We start from the raw sequence: 17,101 nt of genomic DNA, 5'->3' as shown, positions 1-17,101 counted from the left end.
AGGCTGCCTGCTGTCAGCTTTTGCCCACTGCAGTCCCTGGCCCTGAGCACCGGCAGGTACAGAGCGGTGGAGAATGAGCGTTTTCTGCTGTTTGACGTCGTGGCTCTGCCTGGCTGCTGCCGCAGCGCTAGTGGCGACAGTTCTGAGCAAATACAAGAGGAGCCCGGAGCAGGTGGGGAACCAGGTAGTGTGCCTGGCCCTGGGCCTCTGGGCGGCTGTTTGCCTGGCCAGCCTGTCCCTCTTCTGGGGCTTCACACTCTTCTGCCTGTCATGTTTCCTCATGTACACTTACCTGTCTGAGCAAGTGTGGTTACCTGTGGGACAGAAGGCGGTCCTGGTGACAGGTAAGCAGGCTGGGTGTTGGGATCCTTGCTGAGTGAGGGTTGGGGCTGGAACTTGCTTTGCTTTTGTGGGATTTTGTCAGATTTGCCTTGGAAATGACACACTTGGAGTGGAGAAAAGGAAATCCTCTCCCCAAGCATATTTTTCACGGGGTGGCTTTGTTCCCTCCAGGAGCTATGTGGGAAGGGAGCTGGGCTGAGAGGCAAGGTGAGGGCAAAGTACTTAAAAGTAGTATTTTTCCCCCCAAGGACTAACTACCCATAAGCAAAACTAATGAGGGCAAAGTACTTAAAAGTAGTATTTTTTTTTCCCCCAAGGACTAACTACCCATAAGCAAAACTATGGTATTTTCATGTGTTTCTTTGTCCTGAATCTATCCTTAGGCTTAAATAGTTTTTTTTTTCTGCTGAGAGAAGGGCTTGGCTGGGTTCTAGATCTGAGCTCCTATGCCTTGGGTGGGCAAGAGATTTTGCAAAACCAGGCTCTCTGGATTCTGGCTGTGCTTCTGAAATCTCGAGGGAACCCACGTGAGCCAGAGTCTCTGTGTCCTGTCTGAACCCTTCCTCCACAGGTCTGTCATTAGACTGCTAATGTTTCATAATTGGATCAAGCTGGCAGTGTGTCCCACATCATCGAGTTGCTCATTAGTTGAGCTCTCACCTTGTCTTGCGTTTTATTTCATTGAAAGTGTGAGACCAAATTAAATTCCTTTGAGTTGTAAAACTGGTTTGTTTGGTTGTGAAGTTCCAGAGAGGATAGGGCTTTAATTAGGAATAATCCAGACCTTATCCTAACCCAGAAAATCCTGCCAAGATAATGAAAGGACATTACCTGCAGAGTGCCCTGCAAGGAGGTCACCCCTTATCACCACCCCTCCGACCGTTTCCCTGAGCCTCTGCCCTCACCTACTAGGGTGAAGGCTGGTATGAGGTGCAGCTTGGAATTTCCTAAGAAACGAGCTCTATAATGACTGTTTGCCACTTTGCATGTTACATTAACTTAATTGCAAAATTCTTCCTTGAATTCCAAGAAACGCTTGGAATGTTTAAGCACTGCAGAAAGCACTTCTTTAAGTTAAAGGAAGTTTGAAGGTAGAAAACAGCCCATGCCTGGGGCGCTTCCCTGCAGGCTTGTCTGCAATAGTCTATAATCATGGTAGCAGGCATGGTAGCGGGCTGGAATTCTGGTGTTGTTTTTCTGTTTTTTGTTTTTTGGGTTTTTTTTTTCCCCCTCTAGAATTCTCAAACAAGCTGAATGAGAACCTGTAATATAGCCTCAATCCTTCCATTCTGGGTACAGCAGTCAGCACCCACAGACTTCTGATTTCTTCTCTTTATTTTTCCATGTAAGTGAAAGAAGACAGAACAAATCAGAAAGCGATGACAATGCCAAGGCTGACACCAAAGGGATCTGCCAGAGGCCCAGCCGTTCCTGGGGAACTGTAGTTAGGCAGAGGCACTTCTAAGGCTGCGAAGGAGTACCTCAAACCTAAGGATAACCTCAGGCAAACCCCAAGGTCGCTGAGGAAACAGGGATTGCTCCTGCTGGTTCACCTGCCAGCATTCTTCATCCTCAGCTCTTAGAGGTGGTGTGTGTTCATGCTCACGACACACACACCAGTTCAGTGCAAGCAGCTCTGAAGAGCTGCAACTCTGCTGCCTGTCCGGAAGGCCTGGGGAAGCTTTGAAGACCTTTGCCCCACAAAGGAGGAAAATGCGGGTTTAGCTAGAGCAGAAAACACTGAATAGTGAGAAGTCACCTTGAGTTTGCAATAACTTGTGATGAAAGCTGGTCTGTGTTGTATTAAGTTTGTGCTTTAAACCCCGACAACATAGTCCTTAACACCATAATCTCAGACGTTGAAATCTGGCAAGGTCAAAACCCCTGAAGTATAAAATATGAAAAGATCAAAAGCTGGAAAAAATGACTTAAACAATCTTTTAAAAATGCCTATTTACATTTTTAAAGGGATATTTATTTATCTGGGAAACAGACAAAAACCTGACAGGACAGTTTGCAGGCCAGTTCATAGTGAGTAATAACTACATACACCCTTCTATAAGCATAAACGCTCAGATATTTTAAGGATAGTCACATGGGTGTATAAGCTCTGAGAAGATGAATTGTAATCATGAAGAGAGATACTGGTGAAAAAGCAGGATTTTTAAAAATGCTCATTACTGTTTGGCAATCTTGTCCATCCAGCTTTATGACTGTAGTCCTCTGAAGTACTGGGCTGGATGTTCTAATTCATTTGATGAGATCAGTCAAGAGATGAGAGCTCACAAAATTCTTTCACAATGCAAAAGTACAAAAGGGCATCTCTTCATTTATTGAAAGAAGTTTCTGTGTCCTCGGGTGCTCAGATAATGTTTGCATACAAAATAAAGGTAGAGATTAAGGACGTGGGTAGGTAAAATTTGCAAAAAGAAAAATGTATAACACAAATTAGAACTCTCTAAAAAATCTATACAAAATTTGTATCTCTTGTCTTGAAATGACATGAAAACGAAACATACAGCATAATGAACTGTGGCTAGTTAGTAATGCTGAAAACTCAAAATAGTGGGAAATTTTTGAAAAAAGAAATCACAAACTAAAAAGAAAATTAGAGGGGCAGGAATGACAGTGCTGTGGCTTAAGCCACTGCTCAGGTCACCTGCATCCCCTGTCGGAGTGCCTGGGAGCAAATGCTGCCTCCACTTCTCATCCGCTTTCCTGCTGATGCAACTTAGAGGCAATAGAGTATGACATAGCTGCTTAGATCTCTGCCACAAACATGGAAAATCCAACCGAAGTTCCCAGTTTCCTCCTATCGCCTTGTGCAGACATGTGAGAAATGACCTAGTAGAGAGAAGATCTCTTTCCTTCTCTGTTCCCCCTGCCACCCTGTCACTCTTTCAAGTAAGTAAACATAAAAAGAAGAGAGAGAAAGAGAGAGAGAAATAAAGAAAGAATTGGAAATGTGAAGAAGAGTGTTACGGAGACCTGTTGGGCAATTGCATGGACATACCTCAGTCAGGGACTACCTATACGTTTTATACTAAGATGTGTGATAGCTGCTTGGTGTTCCCTTTTGGGGTGGCTCTCTTGCATTTTACTGGGTTTGTAGTCAGGAGAGAAATGAGGTCCTATACACCAAAAGCCAAAAATAGTCTATCTGATAATTGGAGTTTTGGGAATGCACCCTAAATCTATAATCTGAAGCATGGAAAAAGAACAAATGGCATGTTCATCATACTCTTATTATTTAAAATTGTAAAATATCAAAAGGAACCAAAATGGTGAAAATCTACCATCTGGAGTTCTGAAATAGTGCACAGTTGGATTAGAGCCAGTGACAATCCACAAGGGGTTGGGTTAGAGCCCTGAAACTGTAAATGCTTAGAAAGAAATCGTTTAAAAATGTTGGGCTAGAGTTCTTGAACATGTTCTCCCCTCCCCAGATTTCAAATTTCCCTACTGCCATTAAATTACTTATATTATAAAATCACTGAAAAGAGAGACAGTATTAAGAGAATAAAGTCCATTTTAGTTTTTATTTAATTATGGACTCAGGTGGAGGACAGTTACAGAGGTAAGCTTAACAAAAAAGGGGGGATTTTTTTTCCTGCTTCCTTTGAGTCTTTTATTTTGTTTTGAAAAGATGTTCAAAGCTCTTTTGCCTCAGAGACAATATAATTACAGGAAGGATAAGAAATAAGCAAGCAATGAATGTTGGAACATGTATTTATGTATTTGCTTCAAGATATCTGCCAGTCACTTCTCATTTAAGAGAATGTATAGTGATGGCGTAATAGAGGTAGTAGAGACCATCATATTCAGATGTGAAGATACGATGCAGTGTGCATCCCTACTTCCAAACTGAAGATGGACTCCCAATGAAACTGCTGGACAATGGGATGCTGGACTGTCTGACATTGTCTGTACCAGTAATGTCAGGACACAAATAACAGACTGATGGACTTGTGATGGTTTATGAAGGACTATATTATTGTAATAATATGGGGAAAATCAGCTGGGGGTGGGAACTTGGGGAGGGGGACAGAAATCCCAAATCCTATGGAATTGCATCATAAAATTTTAAAAAAAAGATACCTGCCAGCCAATTGATTTTCTTAAAGGATTGTAACATGAATGGAGTGCAGACCAGTATAATTACAATCCCATCTTAAGTTTGGATACAGTGGTATCCAAATACAGGCTTGGTATTGAATCTATCTTTTCTTTGGCTGGGTCTCCAGGAGCTTCAGATGAAACTGGGTGTGAAAAAGATCTGTTAGGAAGATCTCCAAGAAAGATAGAAGGGACAGAGGCCAAGCCAGGGCCTCAGGGGAAGTCCTCAAGGGTCACTTTGGCTTCATCACCCTAGGCAATAGATGGGAGAGGGCATAGCTCTCCGATCAGAGGAGCCCAAGGGTCAAGTTGTGGGCGCCATACCAAAACTGTCCCCTTGGAGAGGGAAGGGAGGAGAGGTGCTTCTGGTGCTGTGGCTGCTAGGAGAGTGGACTCCAGCCTCCACGCATAGCTCTGAGACAGACTTTCATCCTCTGGCTGCTGGGAATGCGAGTGCACCCCAGGGGAACACACACAGAGACGGTGAGGAGGTCCAGAAATATGACATCATCTGCTATATCCTAACTTCTAGCTGTGTGGTCTCTGGGACTAAAGTTTGGGGATTTGGGGCTTCAGTTTTCTCCTCTGTAAAATGGAAATGAACACAACCCATACTCTCAAAGATGGAATTGGAGGAGGAGAGAGGCAGGGAGAGAGGGAGTGAATGGGAGGAGAGGGAGAGTGAGGGAGAGAGAGAGGTGTGCTAGGGTGACTACACTGGAGGTTGAGGAGATGAACTAAAAGAAATAAAAAAGAAGACAAACAGATGCAGTGAAGTAACGTTTCTTAATTCAAAGATTCATTAATTTATGGATAAATACTTTCCATAAACAGTGATGGGAGAAAATTTAGGAGGCTATGCATTTATTGTCACACAATAGGATCAGAATTCCTACTTCTCCTTGACCTTGAACCTATACTCACTGGCGTTCTCTCCTCATATTTGGAAGTCATGCACTTCCTTTCCAGCCTGTCTGATCTTGGGAGGAGACACACAGGTAACTTTGGTCTTTCACCCTCAGCCCTTTCATCTTCACTCCTCCAGATTTTCTCACTTTCCAGGAGTGCCAAGCACTGATTCCACATTTCCCAAGTGTAGGACACAAACACGGAGGTGTCACAGCCCAGTGGGAGGAAGGCAAGACCACATACTAATGGTGGTTGTGGGCTGAGTACAGGAGGCCTCTCTAGGAGACTTCCAAAGTGTGATGGAGTGGTTCCTGGGTGTGAGGATAGCAGAGATTGGGAAAAAAAAAAAAAGGAGACCTTGTCAAGAGTCAATCAGCAGGGGCCAAAGGTGTGGTGTAAGAGGCAAAGTTGTTCCCTATGATGCTGGCATACTATATGGGTGCCATTTCTAGTCCCATTGGGCTGCTCTATGTCTGATCCAGCTCTATACTAGTGTGCCTGGGAAAGCAGCAGAGGATAACCAAAATGTTTGGGCCTTTGCATTCAGGTGGCAGATCCAGAAGAAGCCCCTGACTCCTGACTTTGGACTAGCCCTGGTCTGGCCGTTGTGGCCATTTGGAGAATGAGCCAGTAGATGGAAGATCCCTTTCTCTGTTTCTCCCTCTTTCTGTAACTCTGACCTCCAAATAAGATAAATAAATCTTTTCCATAAAAAACAAGCATGTTGCATGAGATAATTTTTAATTGAAATTTTAAAAACGGGTCGGGTGTGATAGTGTAGTGGTTAAGGTCCTCGCCTTGCACGCACCAGGATCCCATATGGTCGCTGGTTTTTATCCTGGTGGACCCGCTTCCCATCCAACTCCCTGCCTGTGGCCTGGGAAAGCAGCCGAGGACGGCCCAAAGCCTTGGGACCCTGCACCCGTGTGGGAGACCCGGAAGAGCTCCAGGCTCCTGGCTTCGATTGGCTCAGCTCCAGCCGTTGCGCTCACTTGGGGAGTGAACCATTGGACGGAAGATCTTCCTTTCTGTCTCACCTCCTCTCTGTATAGCCACCTTTCCAATAAAAATAAATAAAAATCTTTAAAACAAATTTTTTTAAAAAAAAATTGAAGCAACAGAAAATGGACCTGGGTAAGGAACTGGGGCCTTTTTTAGTGAAGGTCTTTATTTTTAATGTTCTAGATAAAGTTATTACCCAAGAGTATAATAACTGACTATTTAACCAAGCCATTGACCTTCTAAGTAGCAGAGGCTGGGCTAACCCAGATCAGACTCACCTGCTATCAACAGCTCTCCTCTTTAGCTGATGTCTTTAAAATGGCTATAGCCATATAACTGTTAGTCTATAGAGGCTACGAGGACAGAAAATTCATCCTCTCAATCATCACATAAATATTAAATATCTATTATGTGCACATGACTGCTGGATGCAGAAGGGATAATGAAACAAGAGTACCATGGACAAGGATGTGGATGTTTAAAGAGGGAGATTGCTTGAGAGCTGCCACATGCTAAGTCTCACTTCAGAACTAGGCTGAGAGCAGTAAAGGGTCGCTCGAGTGGAACGTCTCAGGCTGTTGGAAATACAAACTAGGACTTGGTTGCATTCAGAGTCATGCCAGAGAAACCTGAACGAAGTGTTGGTTGTGTTACAAGGGAAGAGCTAATGGAGGCAGATGTTAAGGAGCTCACACAGCCCTCAGGAAGCCTGTGAGATTTCCAACATGGACACATTTCCTCTTCTTTCCTCTTACTCTGACCCTTTGCTTGGAAGTATGGAGAGGTTCTGTTAAGCCACGATTTGGTAGAAGTTTGAATGGAGATTTTATTGGGTTCTGTAGATGAGGTGTTTTGTTAGGGGGATACGCTCATGGAATGAAGATTCCCCCTATCTTGCTGTGGGCTGCCTGTAGGCCAATCTCCTCCTCTGTCACAGCAGAGCATGTTACACCCACCCAGTACAATATTCATGAGCGAACTAATCACAGCAGTGAAATGTCCTCCCCTTTCTGTGGCCATTGGTTGGACACAATAGTATTTCCCAATCTGCCCACTCACTCAGGTGCTAATCTCCGCTGGCTCCGTTTGCTTGGAGCACCTGCACAGAGGGGCAGAGTGACATGACCAGGCTATGAGAGGCACCATTGTTCTGCACAGTTTAATTGTTGCCTTGCTCTGGATAAAATTTTGCATTGACCTTGCTCTAAGTATGCTGTGGCCTAACCAGGACCTGTTACAATCTGAACATCCCCTGGCCCTACCAGATGACTACCCTCTAGGATCACTGCAGCCTCCTATTCAGCAGAGCTTGATTTTATCTTTGTCTTTTTTTTTTTTTTTAAGATTTGTTTATTTTCATTGGAAAGGCAGATTTACAAAGAGAAGGAGAGACAGAGAAAAAAATCTTCCATCTGCTGGTTCACTCCCCAAATGGCCACAATGGCCAGAGCTGAGCTGATCTGAAGCCAGGAATCAAAAACCACTTTTGGGTCTCCCACATGGGTACAGAGTCCAAAGGGTCTGGGCTGTCCTCTACTGCTTTCACTGGCCACAAGCAGGGAGCTGGGTGGGAAGTGGAACAGTCGGAACATGAACTGGTACCCACATAGGATTCCAGTAGTTGCAAGGCAAGAATTTAGCCACTGAGCCATGGTGCCGGGCCCCGGAGCATATTTTTCATTCTAGTTCTGCCAACCCTACTAGCTCTGTCAGCATGAATTCCTTTGCCTTCCAGAACCTGAATTTCCCAGCCTCTCCCACTTTTCTGACCTTTGTCTCTTCTGTGCTCTTTGTTCCACCTTCCCCCCCCAGGTAATCTCTATGGGCTTAGCCTCCTTATTTTGTTACATCTACTTGTGTGGAACCACTGTCTTCTGTATGTGAGGACTGGTGAATTAGTGGTTTTGTATTTCTGGTATTCTATACCCTCCTGACTTGTATTTCCAGAATGTTAGTGTAAGACTTTAAACCTGGCACATTCCAAAGCAACTTATCATGCCCCCTCTTAATATTTTTATTTCCTTAACCTCTGTAGTCCTTACCTCTTCCCTGATTCTGTCTGCCCCACCTTTTCCCCCCCTCTTGCTTTCACTGTCAACCATGTGCTTTAAGCTCTCTTTCTACTCTTCTTTGTAGAAGTTTCTTCATAGGTTAATTTCCCCATCCACACTTATTAAAAACAATGTCCCCTAGGCCCCCAAATCCTTTGCACTGTCTTGTTGACCCCAGTTAACATGTCCCGCACTCTCACATGATAGTCTTACTGGTATACATGGCTCCTGCTGCCACCTGTATTTTGATGATGTTGGTCTCTGTGTCTTGCCTTGACTGTGTCCTCTGCACTGAGTATTTCCACCTGTGTGTCCCAAACTACATTCCATCTTCCCCCTAAATTCAGCCATGAGTCAATATTCTCCACTTATTTCATGGTATTTTCTTCATCCATACACCTACCCACATCAGAAGGTTCACGGTCATCTTTGAACACTCCTCCATCTGCCAGAACCAGAATTTGAGAATCCTGCCTGATTTTCTTCTTTTATCACCTCATTCTCAGGTGAATTTTAATCACCTCAGTTGCTTATTCATGAGTTGGTGGCCTTCTTCTATCCCTCAAATCTCTCCTCTTTTTTATCTAGTCTCATCATTTCTGGATGATTGTAACAATGTCTGGATTATTCTTCCCAACACTCATTTCTTCATCTTCACACTGGAGCCAGAATGAATTTCCTAAAAATATAAACCTGATGAATCTACATTCCTCTGCTGAATAAAACCCTTTGGTAGCACCGCCTACCCATTCTTTATACAGACCACATATCTTGTGCACAAAGGCCCTTAACAATACAGGTTGTACTGAAGTGGAAACTGGCCTATATGTAGGTAAAAATCAGGCTCACACACAGGACACCACGGTCATGATGGTCACGTAGCAAAAAACAAGCTTTTACTGTAACAGCAATATCGGATAAAGAGAAGAATGCTGAGGATAAGGAGGGAGATAAGGAAATGTTGGCTGTACCAGCTCAGGAAGTTCCCAGGATTGTTAATAGCTCAAAAGTTAATTGCTATGTATCTGCCCCTGTATCCCTACTGACTACCCTCACCTGCAACTGCTTGATAAAAATTTAAGAGAGCAGTCCATGGAGGCCTAGGCTGATGCCCTCTAGAGTAAAACAAAGGTTACTTTTCATAAGTGGCTGTTGAGTCTCTGGTGGTCAATTTCCATATTAGTGTCCTGCATGTCCTCAATATACAGCCCCCTTCCAATTTCTAATAAAGTTCTGGATGCCTATTAGCTATTCAAAAGTTGTACGCTGCCCAGAAACTGTTCTTTTTTTTTTTTTTAAATCTTTTCTTAGTTTTGTTTTTCATGATACAGCTCCTTAGGCTCAGGGATTTCCCCTCCCAACTCCCCTACCCTGTCCTTAAAAAATGTTAATACCCAAGAATCAACAGTGAAGTAAAACCTGTGCTTTTCAGAAGAGTCCCTGGACAAACAAATTCTTATCTCAAAAAACATCAAGGTTGTGCTTATCTACACTCTTGCCCACTGCATCATGACCGTGTCGGATATTGATTACTCCACAGATCTCAGAACTCCTTATTTATGCTCCTAAAGAAGAACCCTGCTAAGGTGCTGCTGCTTTGTCACATCCTCCACCTTCTCAACTTTAGTGTTCAATACTGGGCCCTTGGGGTAAAGCGTTACACTAGACTGCAGGATATTAATATGTAAGAGACAGTATATGCCAAAGTCAAGTTAAAGAATGAATTTACTTGGGGACAAACCCTTTTGAAAGCCATGCATAGTTTCGAAAGCCATGCATAGTTTCTGAGAATCTACATTTCCATGACCTTTCGGAAGATCCCTTGCGTGTGTTAGGATATGCATGGGCAAGATTCTGAAGCCAGACCAGTGGTCAGGTTGATGGGTACACAGTTGAAGCAATTCCACTGAATGGAACCACCGGAAGGTCCTCAGATGCATGGACTGAAAGAAGGGACCAAGATGGAAGAAAAGGAAGCATGGTGTTCAAGAAAGTTGATCATAGAGATGGGCTGACGTGAGGAACCCATGGTCTGGGCGATGTGAGGCCCACAGGCTTCCATCCAGCCACTCCATCTTCTCTTCTCTTTCACATGAGACTTCTTAGACTCAACCTTCTGCTGCTCCTGACTCAGCTTCACTCACTAAAAATAAGAACAGGAACTCTTGGGAACTTGGTGAATAACCTTTGATACAGAGGACATAAGATTCAGGTACTGTGCCAGATACATCTCAGTTTCAACTAATGTGTCATATGGCTTAGAACTAGAAATCAAATTTTATTTCTATGAGACAAAGGCTCTGACGGGTCAACTGAGGCACCAGAGAAAGATTTGAAATTCATAAAAACCTGTTGTCTCTAGGGTCTTGTGATCTGCAGAGTCAAACCTAACTTGTATGTTGTTAATAAGGGAGCTGGATACAAAATCCAAACTATACTCTGCTCTTAAACCAGCGTCAGAACACATGCAAATCTAGCCACTGTCCCCGCATCACCACTCTAGTGGCAAATAGGGTTGGCAACACCTGCTGAGGACAATGGCTGATCTGGCTATCTCTCCCGATTTGTCACTTAAGAGCTTCCTGACCTGGGACAAGTTAATGAGTCTGTCAGAACCTCAGTGTCCTTTACTTTAAGAGGCAGATAATCACAATACTGATCTGCCTAGTACAGTTAAGGAAGGAATGAGATATGGCACAGAAAGAGCTGTCCACAGCTGGGAAGTCTCACTGTGAGCTGAATAGGAGGGTGCTGGAAGGGCCTTCTACTCTGGCAAGAGCAGTGGGACAGTGAGTGTGACTATAATATAGGGAATATAGCACTGAGGGAATCCCTCTTCAGGATCCTCCCACCCACAACTTTTCCTACATACACTTTGAGAAATGCTTCTGAAATAAGGCACACAAAGTCAGGGTTAAGGTAATGGTGTAAGCCAGTAAGTCATCTTAGGGCTACATAGCTCTCCTGTGTAACACTCAAGACTGGGTTTTTTGGGCTGTTTCCAGGAGGAAAGTCAGGGTAAGCAGCCCAGTATGCATGTGGAATTCAGGGGATGGGCCAAGCTCACTCTAAATTCCCCTGTCTGGCCATGGAGAGTCAGTTTCAGATGGCACCTGGCAGTTTCCTTCTGCCTCTGGCCTCCAATCCTCCTCTGCTGCTGTGATCCACCGCAATCTCACATGTTTCCCCTTCAGCCCAATTTTGGAAGGGACCACAGATGCTTGAACCTGGAACCATCTGTCAAGGGTTGCAGAGTGGCTGTGACTTCTGTAGCAGGTGGGTGTGAGAAACGGTGAGCCAAGTAAGATGGGCAACATAAGTCCAATCCCGCAATCAATGTTATTTTCCTTATTCCCATAGGGGCACAGACACAAAGGGGCAAATGACCATTGAGAACTGGTGCTGACACTCAATGCCTGCAAGAGAGCAGGTAGAGGTGGGGTGTCCCACACAAGCTGGAGGATGCACCCCCGACCACAGAATGCTGCTCATTCTCTCCTAAGGCCAGTTTTTGCCCCCTTGTGAGTCTATGTGTTTTTGTCCACCAGAAGCAGGAAATGGTGAATTTTTGCGTGTGAAATCTCTCCTCTAAAAAAAAAAATTGGTGATTAGTTCCTTCTTATATTTCAAGCAACCCTGCAGGTAAAACAAAACACACCCTTGTTGTGACCTCTGCTTTGGTTCTTTTAAATGCTTCAGAGAGCAGTAGGTAGAGAATGAACTTTTCTCTTACACAAACAATTGCATCATTTGGCAACATTTCCATGGCAACTTCGAAATCAAGTTCAATGTGAACTTCTTTCTCGGGCTTATCACAGACTCCTTCACAGAAGGGCTGAGGGAGAAAGAAATTCCTCTTTGGTAAACTTTTCCAAACTCAAGGAATATGTGGTGCTCTGACCCTTCTCCAGCTCCTCTGATTAGTGTGTATCGTGTTGGGTTAGGATTCCACAGTCCTCCATTCCCCGGCAGCATCTGGACACATGCAAGGGGGTCTCCTTTTTATAGGCCAGTACGACATTGAAGAAATGGAGATGGGAGACAAGAACACCATGTTCTGCCACTTGGGGCTTTCAAAGGCCACAGCTGAACTTTCCTTCATCACCAACCATCCTTGACACTGGAATACCCTTTACCGGATCATCCCATCTCATCCAAGAGCTGTTTGAATAACCCTAGTGTCAGGGAGCTCACTATCTACTAACAGACAGATGCTACTTTATACTATTTAACAAGTTGTAAATATCTTTTCTATAAGGAGCCAAAATAGTCCTCTCTGGAACTTAGTTCTGCCTTTGGCAGTCAGATTATCCAATTAACGTATTCTTTTGCATGGCTGCCTTTCAAACAAGTGAAATCTGCAGCATATCACAGCCAAATCTTTGAACTGAATCTTCTCATTCCTTTTGTCATTTCTTTCATGACCCAGCTTCCAGAATATTCACCACTCTCTTTAGTTTTCTCTCATCCATCTCCAGCTTCTTGACATCCCTGTGAGATGCTAGCGCAGAGTGACTAGCACGTGCCACTTTCGTATAAACAAAATAAACCAGACTGGAGTGAAATGAGATGAAACAAAATCAGAATACAGGCAAGGTTCTTTTTAAAAATGACTTATTTGTCCATCTTAAAGGCAGACTTATGGAGAGAAACAGAAAGAAAGAGATCTTCCATTCAGTGCTTAACTCCCCAAATGGCTGCAAAAGCTTGGGCTAAAGCCAGATGCCACAAGTCTGGAATCTGGAACTCTGAGTCTCCCACATGGATGGCTGGGGCCCAAGCATTGGACCATCTTATGATGCTTTCTCAGGCACATCACCTCATCAGGGAGCTGGATTGGAAGCAGAGAAGTCGGGTCCCACAGCAACACTCACAGAGAATGTGGCATCATAGTAGTGGTTTGCCTTTCTATACCATGATGTTCACCTTTTTATACCTCATGTCAGGTTTGCAGTTGGTACTTGGTTGAGTGAGGTCAGTCCAGAGTCCCTTGCTCAGTTGGTTCTCAAAAAAATGAGGAACCAGGCTGTGGCTGACCTGCCGGCTTTCTTCCTGGTAGAAGCACTTGAGAAAGTGTCTTGGAAGTGATGACTGTGTACCCAGTCAGGGCCACGGGCATAAGGAGTCACCACCAGGGTGGACAGCCAGCCCAAGCACAGGTGTCTGGCAGGCAAGACAGGGATGCTCCTGCTGGATCTCCAACCTCTTGGCTTCTCTCCTTTTTCTCAGGCATGAACATTTCTCTGAGTTGCCCTTTTTGGTTCCTTGACTACATAAAGAAAAGACTTTCACACGTAGCAAAATCTACTTTGTTTTGTCAGTCTCACCCATTAGCTGTTTTTCTGTCTACCCCCAAGAAAAGAAAGAGCTGAGAAACCAGTGGGAACTTATGCATATCTCAATAATAGGTGTTCCTCCACAATACAGGAAACATTTAAGTGGGGGAAGAAGGGTTTCTTCCTCACACTGGGCTCAGGAAATAGACTGGGTAGTGAAGGCCTTGTCTCAACTGAAGCTTGTGTGAGAATGACTCAAGCAGTTGTGACAGGGGAGTCGGTGTTGGCCTACGTGTCCACAGACTTCCCTATCCGCAATTCCATATCTCTTCAATTAATCCTTAACTTTTAAACAATATGTAAGTGAGCCTGGGACCATCCCCTGATTCTGACTATCTGACAGCTCCATTGCCTCTGTGAGGTTAACTTTCCTCATATAGAAAGTGAGGATCATGATTAATATCTCCCCTAGGAATTAAGCCAGATTATGAATAGATATTGTTGCCTGATTCACAGTCGATGTTTTGTGAAATGCATTAAGTTTTACTTTTACCCTTTTCATCTCATCACTTCTTTGACAAAGGGCACTCAAGGGCAAGAGGGGTTCGGGCTTCCTGACTTCCGTGCCGTTTGTGAACACGACTTCATCCTTCCCATTCAGTGGTTCTTTTGCATGCTGTATGTTCCTTGCTTTGCTAGGTCTCTTTCTGTAGCTAACGTGCTAAAAATGAAGAGTTCAGATATCACAAAACAAAGAAGAATCTGTGCTGGAACCCAAGTGCAGATCATTCTCTCTCTGTCTTTCTCTTTCAGCTCACAGAGGTTGAAGAAGCAGCAAAAGCAGTTAGATGACAAGGATTTGAATGCAGTTATAACTTCACCAATATCTAGAGTGCCCTGTGACAGAAGTGGTTTCAAAAAGTGGCAAATTGCAAACATTTAAGACATTTAATAAAGTGGGGGATGTAGGCAAGAAACCAGGACATTACAAGGCAGTGTAACATGTGAGTGTGCAAAGGAATGGACAGGAGGATGGGCCAAGCACCCTGCTGGCAGACCTTATGACAATGGAAGGATCATAGCGATTACTGCTTCATGGGATCTACCAGAGAAGCAGAGGGTAGGCCCACAGCACATTGGTCTTCTCCCAGCAGGATTGTAGTGCTCTGCATGAATGTTGACTTGTCAGTTGGGTTGGGCACTCCATGAGAGGAGGCACTGTGACCCCAGGGAGAGGCAAAGTACCCATGATTGACTCAGACAATAAGTGCATGCAGACAAGAATGCACAGTATGATTCTGAGGGTCGTATAATGATGTTCAGCACAAAGGGAAACAATAGAACTTCAGATACTGAAGGCAAGTGGGTGACCTTGAGAAAAAATAATGCATTTCATTTGTGATGTGCTCAGGTTGGTATTCCAAGTTTGCATCCTGGTGGAGGTGGACAAGTGAGGTTAAAATCCAAGAAAGAGACAAAACTGAAAATAAAATTGGGTTTATCTTGCATATTGAAAAGACAAAGACAATTTTGGAAACTAAAAAAAAAATCTGAGAGAAAAGTTCAGATGGAGCTTAGGGCAAAGAATTGGGTAATACAGTGACTAGTGTCCATAGCATAGAACATGGAAGGCAGTATAGAGTTTCAAAGAAGAGAAAGGGTGCAGGAAGAATTGTAAGCATTTCCATGGAGGATACATCAAAAGAGATGAAGACATAGCTCTGAATTCTAAGCATTAGATGATACTGATTCGATAAGTGTTCAAGTACAGGGTATAAGAAGGATTCCCCAATGCAGGGATGGTGAGGAAATGATACTAGTGGACAATGCTGATGTTTTGAGATGATGGGAGTGACGCTTCCAGAAACTGTAGGAGCAGAAAGAGAAATTTGGGAGGATGTAGAAATCTGGGGAGTGATCCAGCTGGTCACAAGTCCCAGTGAAGAAGACATTGATAGTGCAATGAGGCTTATGATAAATGATCAAATTAGAGGCTATTGTCTACAAGACAAAGAAAAATGAGAACCAGGATGTCTCACCATTTGTTCTCATTAGTTTTACAGTGCAAAGCTATTGGTGAAAAAGTCAATTTGCTTATACACAGATTTTCGATTATTTTTGGTGTTGGTTGTGGGTATGGAGTAGTTAAGAGGGTAATCAGAGAAAACATCATGGTGGAAGTAATGCCAGCTATTTTTTGGGCTGGAACAAGTGGTCTCATGTTGAACTCTTAACTCTATGTTCAACTTCAGTTAAATCTCTCACATGACATCTCTTTGATTGCCTTACCAACATCCTCTATGATTCAGCATCAGAAAAAGTATTATCTCTTGGGGCATAGTAGGCTAAGCCTCTGACCATGATTCTGGTGTTCCTTGTGGGTGCCTGTTCATGTCCAAGATGCTCTGCTTCCAGTTCAGCTCTTTGTTGGTGTGCCTGGGAAGGCAGCAGGAAATGACTCTGATTCTTGTGCCCCTGGACTGGACCCCGAAGAAGCTCCTGGCTTCAGACTGGCCTAGCTCTGGATGTTGCGGCCATTTGAGGAGTGGGCCAGCAGATGGAATATCTCTCTGTATCTCCTTCTCTGTTTGTAGCTCTGTCTTTCAAATATACATGTATTTGAAAAATCATAATCTCTTTTCTCCCTCCATCAGTGGCTCATGACTGGGGACACTTTGGCTCCCAGGTGCATGCTACTGGCATCTAGGGTTGCAGCCAGACTTCCTGAACTGCCTACAATGCATAGAACAGTGTTCACTACTAAGAATTACCTGAGGTGAAGAATCAACAGCTCTGAGGAATCTGTCCTGTGTTGTGAGCTCCCTAGACCAGAGGCCATAATAGTCACATGAATCATGGGATCCTCAAGGGCCAGGAAGACGCAAAGATGGATACCCTGTAGTCTTAAAAGGAAAAAGTGATTGAACTGGCCCTTGAAGAATCAGCTAGGTCATTTGCTTTGAGTGTTCAGTGGTGGGGATTCTAGGAGCTGTCTGAAAAAGAGCTCCCAAAGAAGACTAAAATTCTGTCTGTTAAAGATGGAAGAGAGGAACAGCGTGGGCTTCACCAGGAGACTGGCATTGCTTTAACTGAGAGAATCTTGGAGCAAAAGGTCTGGAACTGCAGGTAACACCCAAGACCCTGAGCAGTTTTGGCAGACAGAATCCATCCGACCATTGAGGCAGCAGAGATAGAATTTTAAACAGGCACAAAACAGAGAGAGTTCCTTTGCTGGTACCCAAAGATGAAGCAGCTCAGTCCACCATGCGACTGACATGCATGCAGAGAAGGTCACAACTGTTGGTCAACTCTTTAAGCCATGTCACCCATCACTGCACAGCAGAAGCATTCATGGGACTCTTGGAGACATTGATGCTTGGGAACCCAATATCAGGGCTCAGGTTT

At 44.1% G+C, this 17,101-nt stretch overlaps 1 protein-coding gene across 1 annotated transcript in view; it reads left to right on the top strand.

Annotated features, from left to right (window-relative positions):
- Positions 1 to 73: 73 nt before the first annotated feature.
- Positions 74 to 17,101, top strand: part of HSD17B2 (hydroxysteroid 17-beta dehydrogenase 2) — a 60,675-nt gene continuing 43,647 nt past the window's right edge. Inside the window, exon 1 of the mRNA XM_040982310.1 lies at positions 74 to 344. Coding sequence (XP_040838244.1) covers positions 74 to 344 — 271 coding nt within the window. The remainder of the gene's footprint in view (positions 345 to 17,101) is intronic.

This window comes from Ochotona curzoniae, unplaced genomic scaffold (assembly GCF_017591425.1).
Source record: "Ochotona curzoniae isolate NIBS_2020 unplaced genomic scaffold, NIBS_Ocur_1.0 contig_3622, whole genome shotgun sequence".
Lineage (NCBI taxonomy): Eukaryota > Metazoa > Chordata > Mammalia > Lagomorpha > Ochotonidae > Ochotona > Ochotona curzoniae.
Note: the sequence above shows the minus strand (reverse complement) of the source record. Positions and strands in the feature narration are given on the sequence as shown.